Raw genomic sequence first — 8298 nt, forward strand, 5'->3', positions numbered from 1 at the left:
CCATGAGTCTCAGGTTTGCTCACAAACACCCCGCATGGGGATGCTCCCTCGCTGAGCTCTCCTCCCTTCAGGACGTTTTTGCAGGATACTTTCCTGCACGGGACATGGGCCCTGGATCTCACAACAACTTCTTTGCTAAAGGCAGGATGCGCTTAAAAAGGGAAGGGCTTGCTTTGCAATCCTGACCAGTACTGCTACGCAAACAGGAATCCGTACAGGGTCTATCCACATACTCTGTTCCCTCTGCACAACACCCCCTCTGCAATGACCTGTTAAACATGGGGGGTGGTGGGAGGAGAGTATCAATCTAAGTATGTGCATCAAAGGGAAGCTTGGAGGGTCACAGTTCAGTACTGTGTCCCTGAAGAGGTCAGGCTATTGGGGAAGCCATGACTACATTTTATCATGAGCCCACTCACCCATCGATAGCAATGGGGATGGGGGACGGGGTGAAAGTAATGAAAGTTTTTCCCTATTTTTTGCTGCTTGTTCCCAACCAGCAATATTAATAATCCAGTAAGAACCACAATGATAAGGGAAATTCATGGCAAACCTCACCGCCACATACTAAGACGGCATGCAAGCAAATCCAAGCGGGAAGAGACTAGCAGTTTCCCGCAATCATTGTTTTCACTGGTCAAGGAGGAGGCACCCCCAGACCTGGGCTTTTGCCTTGGTAGCCCCACAAAGGTACGTACTTGGCCCTGGGGTAAGCGTACAACATACTGTTCTGTACTCGCTCTGCGGTCCGGGCACTGGTGACCAAGTCTTGAAGGACCTGAACTGTCCTTAGCTCCCTAACACAGGTACAGCCATTGGAGCAGGAGCCTAGGAAAGAAAAATTAAGAGGTCCATTGGGCCTGGAAAGGAACAGCAGCCAGTCCAGACCCACGTGAAATCCAGAGGAGCATCTGCATAAGAAGCACAAAACCAAATATAAAAATCGTCAAAGGTAATTTATTGAGACATTCAGCTATGTCTGTCAGTCTACATCCAAATGTACTGCTAAAAATAAAACCGTATCACGTCTCACATTAGGAATACCAGCTTTGAAAAACACTTGAGTCAAGCCTATCGTATAAATAAGTGACTAGGTTCATTTCATATCAAAATTCACATAAAAAAACTGCCTTCCCCCTACTCCCGACCTCCCCACCCCTCCCCGCTCCCCACTTCTACCTGAAGCCATGATGAATGTAAAAATTGAAGTATGGACACATCTTTGTAGAAGAAAAAAAGGTGCATACCCTAATTAACAGCTGTCAAAGTGGCATTTGCGGAGTTTGATCATACACATTAATGTACTCATTCCCAAAAGTGCAAATATTGCCAGAGCTTAATACTGCTTTCAATTCAGCTGCGGGAAGTGAACATTACACAGGTTTGGACAGCACTGTGCGGCCTCTATCCGTGCCCTAAAGCTCTTCCCACTTCCCTCTGGCGGAGGTCGAAGTGCTCACGCGAGCTTTAGTTTACTTCACACGGCCCAGACGGTGCGTCCTCATCTATTAACAAAAGTTTCATGTACATCAAAATATCGGGGACTCTGTCATAAAAGTCGAGAGTCGCTATAGATTACGTGAATGCAAATGCAACTGCCCCACCAGAAATGCCCGAAGCAGGTACATGACGTAGGAGGAGTGCTTCTGTCTTCCTGGACAATCGATGCTCTGAGGCTTTTGCCTCTTGCTTCAGGGCTCTACAAAACATCAGTGATTGTGGCTGCACTCTGGTCAATGCAGAAAAGCAGGCCAATGTGTGGTAACACCCCCCCCCGGCACCCTGGGACATGGCTCCCCTCCCCAACGAACCCTAACACTTCCTTGGACGCTCTGCCGCCTCCCACACCCCCTCCTGCTCGTCTTCCAGGCTCTTCCTCCCCTCACAATCCAGAGGCAGCTTCTGGAGTCCTTTTAGTTGAGTTCCCTTGGCATCCCCCCCTACCAAGCAGCCCACCGGTAATCAGCATAGGATATTCGAAGTACAATCTTGACCAGCAATAATTGCTAAACTGTATCACGACAGCGGAAGGACAAGTTCTCTGTTGAGTCAGGCTTGGGTCTCCGAAACGCGTCTGCTCCAGCATCATCCACTGTCGCTTCAAATCTGGACACAAGCCCGTGGGTCTGGGGTGGGAGACTCCTCTTGATCCTCCAGCGCAATTTCTTTTGCAATAGGCATCCCCTGCCTGGCCTCCGCAGGCCACAGGCCACAATCTCGACTCTGAGCATCCTCTACAGGGTCCACAGAGTCCTCTTGGCAAGCTGGCTCCTCCACCCCTTGTCCATCACTGGCACTAAGGCTGTCTTGCATATCTGGCCCCTCGCTGTGTGCGACACCCTGGGGCTCGTTCGCTTCGCGATGACTCCTGTTCTGCTCCACTGCAGGGTCTGGCTGTTGAACTGGCTCCGGTCCCTGTCCCGGGAGCTGCGAGGGGCTTTTAAGTTGGCAGTGGCACAAAGGGCAGGTCTCTTGCACGTACAGCCATTTCTTAAGACAGCCCGCGTGGAAGAAATGGCTACACGGTGTGATTACAGCAGATTTCATATCCTGAAAGACAGAGAACGATGGCGTCACGGGACAGGTGGGCACATTCCCATCCACCTCGGCTACCTCGCGCATAACTCCCTTCACCCCAGACCTAAGAGTTTCCCGAGAGGGGGTGAAACATTGGCTTGGGTCCCTGCCTTGCCACAGCTGAACAGAGCAAGCGCTAACATGAGGCTACAATGATAAAACCACTTCAGTGCCATGGAAGTCAACACCGCATGGACGAGAAACTCGGACAAAAGGACTGTGGCCAGGTGCTCCTGGAGGCAGTTGTAGGGCGTTTCTTACAAGGGACTAAGAAGAGAAAAACCTCAAGGGTCTAAGTCCCCAGCTGCGTGTTTCTGAACCCCGTGATGTGACAAAAATGTCAGTCTACTTAGCGTGGGACTGGCAACAAGGTACACCAGAGGTTGGACCTCAGGCTTTCGCTCTCATGCCATCTAAGCCACTTTGTTTTCAACAAAGCATTTTAATGAGGTGAAGCCATCAGCTGGGATTTTTTGGGGGTGGGGAGGGAAGCTTCTCTCAACTTCAGAGAGAATCCACCTGCAATAAACCCTGTCATTCATCCTACAGTTCCTCTTTCACTTCCATTCAGAGCCAACACTACTTTCCACAGGGAAGCACCCAATTTTTCAGCACTTGAGACACAGCAAAAAACATTATTCTCTGCGTTCATTTTTTATTTCCTTCCTTCCGCTGGTGTCTATTAGACTTCCTGCTTCACAGGCATGAGGTTTCATTTTCTATTAGAACCAGTAGGTCTTCTAAGCAAAATGGAAATGGAAACATCACACACTGAATTGTTTATGTGAACGAACATGGCACCTTCAGCTAGCGGGGCAAACCCAGTCTTCCAGGATGTGGAAGAGAAACCTGGTGACAGCAGGCAGAGCTTGCCAGTCCTATCAAGAACAGCTTGACCCAAATTCAGCGGAAGCTTCTCAGAAATTCAGAGATTTTGCAAGGCTTGCTTTTAGCCAACACCCAAGCATGTTTAAAGTTTAAAAAAAAACACTTTCATTTCTACTTAAAAATCCAGCCATGTCCATCTGTTCTGGACCGTCACAGAAGTGACCACCCTAAATTCTGAACTAAGCCAAGTCAGACATAGTGGACTTCTCTAGGGACTGGAGGCAAGAAACAACCCAAGTTTGTTTCGCCACTCGAGATGTGGCCTCCACATAGCCCACAGGTACGGCAAGAGTCCTCCCCCTCGAACTGAAGTGCGTACCTGGTAGCAGATGGCACAGATATCGTTGTGTTGCTCCAGCTGCTCTTTCGTAGCAGTGGGCAGCGATTTAATCTTATTCACAGCATCCCTGCGGAGAAGGAAACTCTTCCACCCCAGCTGGGCACGCAGCCACACGTTGTAATAGGAGTGGATGAAGATGATCATGGAGCCCATCACAGTCCACTCCCCGAAGATGGTCTCCGAGACGCCGTAGGCCACGACGCACAGCGCCACGAGGAATTCCAGCAGCCGGTACGTACCGTTTACATAGTAAATCACATCATCCATGTTTTCGACTGGCTCTTTTCTGAACTCCTCCACCATAAACAAGACGTAAATGAAAAGCGTCCCAAGGACCTAGAAGCAGACAGAACGACAGCTTGGTCTTGGCCTTCCAGTCCAACACCGCCTCGGCAAGTTTTGCACGTGCAAGGCTCCGCTCCCTCCCCAAACCCAAATCAGCAAAGCGTGTGCTTAAAAAGCTAAGCAGAAGCTTTTAAATCCAGTCCTACTCAGCAAAACGCATCAGCTTGGGGCCCAGTACTAAGGTCTGACTACCAGCCAGAAAACAAGCATCAGCTGCCCTGGGTTAGTCTATAATAACTGAAGAAAAACGACAGCATTAAGCTGAATAACTTCCAGCGCAGGGTCTGTGTTTGCGTCTTTATTTCATATCATGTTTTGGCCGCCCAAATATTTTCAGAGCACCCCAGTTTCAAAGCCTCCTATAAAAGAGTGTTATAAAACGGACACTTATTACTGGACCCATTTGCGTGTCCTTGAAGTGTGACTGCACTTCTGCTGAAAACAGCAATTTCTACCCCAGGCTGGGAGCAAAAGTAACCAGGATTCCTTTAGCCACCACTGGAGATAAATGAAACATTTTATATCCCATCTCCCAGCTTCTGCCTTCTTGCCCCCCACCCAATTTTGGTTCATCACCCCCCAGTCCTCTAGGGCACTGGTTCTCACCTGGGGCCCCATAATGCAAGTGGCCAGATACAATTACGCAGGTACACTCCTGCTGCTCCAGGGCTCTCCGATAAACCCAAAGCACACAGAGCTGACTCGGGCTATAGCCCTTCCCAGTCCGGCTCCCCTGCCTCTCCAACTTCTCCTCCCCCCGGTTTCACCTGCATGGCTCTGTTTCCAGTCTGGGGGCAGACCAGGAGGGGCTACGGCCCAAGCAACGCGATCTGATTTGGGGTTATCAGACAGCCCTAATGCAGCGGCGCCGTGCACACGTGGCACAGTTTTTCCCGGACCGGCTGGGCGGCAGCACCCAGCTGAGGAGCAGTGAGGCGAGCTGACGTGGCACCAGCAGTGACTCTCAACTGGGGATGCCACCTCATTCAAAAAAGTGGCAGAGGGTGGCCTTGAGTCTGAAAAGGTTTCAAACTGATGCTCCAGGGTGGGTAAAAAAATCAACATTTTTTTAAATTATAAAAAAAAAAAAAAATCAGATATTTTTATTTAAATCAGATTATTTTTATTTAAATCGTAATTTTTTATTTTTTAAGATGCTTTTAAAAAAAACAACATATAAAGTTAGTTTTAATTTAAGTTATGTTAAAGCTCAAAGATATCATCCTGGAATAGGGATTATAACTTCTAATTATATATTATTTGAGACAATATATTCTAATGATATAGTATTTGAGACAATATATTCATGTAACCTTTTTAGAAGTTTAATAGATAGGTCACAACAGACCATGAACTATATTAGGGGCCCAATCTCAGGGGATTCCCAGAGCTTCCTCTATAAATTAGTACATATTAAAGAAAACCACTCTACCCAATGGCACTCAGTGCTCAGTCTAGAAGATCCCATGAAGCATCTCTGGGATGCTGAGTTTCAGTTCTCAAACTGTGGATTTGTGTCCCCAGAAATCATAGGCAGATGAGGTTCTTTGGGTAGATGTGGCCTCTTTTATTAGACCAACTAAGTAGTTGGAAAAGTTGTTCTTTGCAAGCTTTCAGGTACAAACACCCCTCTTCAGGCATAGGGAGAGTCTGTTGTCTCCAGAGATAACATCCTTGTTCACAGCAGTACGTGAAGATGAGAGAACAGCCCTGATTACCCACCCAGCAGCCCTCCTGTCTCTCTGCAAGTCTGCGTACATACAGTCATGCCCTCACCTCTCTCTCAAAGTGCAAAGTGTCAAGAAGTTAAATGAATAAAGGACATCAAACAACCAGAATGCACTTTTTTGTAGAAAACAATGATCAAATCCAGGCTTCCTGCCAAGTAATTTAAACTGAATCCACCCTGCACCGCTCTAGAGAGAAAATACGAGGGCTGTCAGGAGAGCACTGCCCCTTACCTGGAGCGAGGTGAGGATGCTGCTGGAGATAATGATCAGCAGCCAGAAATCCATGTGGAAAAACTGGCAGATCATGTAGGCCATGTACGCTGGGAACACCAGCAGGAACAAGCACAGGCTGACCGCACGGAAATGCTTCCACAGGCTCCTGCAGGAACAAAGGGAAGGGGGTGTTATCAAAGCAGACGGGGGCGGCGATTCAGACCCCATCCTCTCGCTGGAACAGCAGTGGCCGAGGCACCTGCCAAAGGCAGTTACTTGAAAGGAAAGAAACTCTTAATATCTTCAAGTGCGCTCAGGTTCTCGGGGTGTGTAAGCTCACGCGGACAGGACTTCACTTCTTTCTGATCTCCGCACAAGGACTCCCCCTAGCAAGAACAGGGCGGGGATTACACTAGAAAGTGCTCGGGCATTGTCACAGCAGATCAGGTTAGTAATTTAACTCATTTTGTATCTGGTCTAAAGGTGGCTAACCTCAGATGTTTCAGATGAAAGTCCAAGAAACCATTCAGAGCAATTGCAGAATAACCTGCTCCCGGTTTATTTTCAAGGCGGTCAAATGAATCTGGAGATCTTTTTCCCCATGCAAAGGTCTAATTCTTACTTGACTGACTCTTTGCTAGCCTGGTATCATCACGGGGTGAAGTGTTTCATACGTTAACTACACATGCCTTCCTTTTTATCGTGTTTTAAATCTGCTCCTTTTAATGGATGTCACCTTCTTATCTAAAGAGAAAAGAGGAAGAGAAGCACCTGAGTGCTCCCCTCCATGTTGGCATGTATTCTGGGTACTTAAATCATGTCCCTTCTGTAAATTAAACAGTCCTAACCTTTTTGCACACACCCCATTGGGAAACCTTGCCAGCGATCCCAACCATTTACTATGCTACACCGCTGGTATTTTTAACTGCCTCTAGCTCCAGAAATAGCACGCACTAACCCGATAGATGGCACTCGAAGGGAAGACAGCAGAGACCAGAATTAGGCTAGTCTGCTGCAAGCCAGGGTTCGAAGGTTTATATCAGGATGCTATTTCTGGATTAGATTTGTTGCTGTTGTTTTTATCACCTTCCCCATCCCCCCCGTTCAGAAATCTGCATAACGGTGGGTTTGGACCCTGCAAATACCAACGTCATTTGCTGTCACCAGGGACAATCTGTCTGCACCCACCAGCTGCTTGTATCCTCCTCCCTCACCCCGTACTAGCGTATGTAGAGTTAACCCGGTGCAGACAGACCTTGCTGGCCAGGAGGAACCTCTAAGCTAAACGAACTTGCTGGCTATAAATAAACCACTTTTATTTATAACAGTCAGGGCTACATAAAGGGAAGAGATGCATGCAGTGAACAGAGAAGGCACAAATAGAAACAGTTTCATGCCAGAATACCAAAGGCAAATAAAGCGCCTTACAACGCAAAGCAAAAGATAACAGGAAAGAAAACACCACATGACTGAGACATCTGGTAAAGACCCACGAGGCTCCATGCCCTTGCTCCTAAGTGCCGCCTCCTGCTGCAAGGAAACCACCCTCCCAAACCGTCTGCCCTGCACAGGCCCAGAGGAGGTCACCCCAGCAGTGTGGGGGTGCCGGAAACGTTCCCGGGCTGCTGACCGCATTCCTTCCCCAAAGACGGGGAGAGCGAGGTCAGTGATGCAGGGAGGAACGCCTTCTCAGGGCTGAATTGGAAAGAACTGAGGGTTGGACCACATGAACCCGGAGGCTGCCTTCCCACCCCGTGATTCTCCGAGGGACGGCTGGAGCACAGAGGACCAGCAACAAGCCTCAGGCAGTCCCTCGAGACGGCTCTTGCTGCCGAGGGGGAGCTGCAGAGAAGAGTGGCTTTCCCAAGACAAGGCCCAGAGGGAAGGCTGTGCACACCTCTGCCACCTGGCCTCGCTAACTCCCAGTCTGAGCCCACAGCAGAGTGGTATGTGAGACTGGCGTTAATCTTTAGTCTATTTGTTTAATTATGGAACCTGTTTTTGAATAACTGGTCATTTTTCCTGGACTGGTTTAACCAGGTGATAGGCTGCCTGCCATTCCCTGCGGCCTGCTAGCTACTCCCCGGCACCACGGGCCAAGCAGAGAGCCCAGTGCCAGCACAGAGCACAAGGGACACGCTCATGGATGACTCGAGGCCTGTGGGACCCAGATCACTTACCTGCCCGAGGTACATCATTCAGCAG

General features: G+C 48.8%; 1 protein-coding gene across 1 annotated transcript in view; it reads right to left on the reverse strand.

Annotated features, from left to right (window-relative positions):
* Positions 1 to 1869: 1869 nt before the first annotated feature.
* Positions 1870 to 8298, reverse strand: part of RNF145 (ring finger protein 145) — a 57706-nt gene continuing 51277 nt past the window's right edge. Inside the window, exons 9-11 of the mRNA XM_006032196.3 lie at positions 6112 to 6259; positions 3785 to 4141; positions 1870 to 2550 (exon numbers count right to left, since the gene is read on the reverse strand). Coding sequence (XP_006032258.2) covers positions 2101 to 2550; positions 3785 to 4141; positions 6112 to 6259 — 955 coding nt within the window. The 3' untranslated portion in view covers positions 1870 to 2100. The remainder of the gene's footprint in view (positions 2551 to 3784; positions 4142 to 6111; positions 6260 to 8298) is intronic.

The sequence above is a fragment of the Alligator sinensis genome, unplaced genomic scaffold (genome assembly GCF_000455745.1).
Source record: "Alligator sinensis unplaced genomic scaffold, ASM45574v1 scaffold1035_1, whole genome shotgun sequence".
Lineage (NCBI taxonomy): Eukaryota > Metazoa > Chordata > Crocodylia > Alligatoridae > Alligator > Alligator sinensis.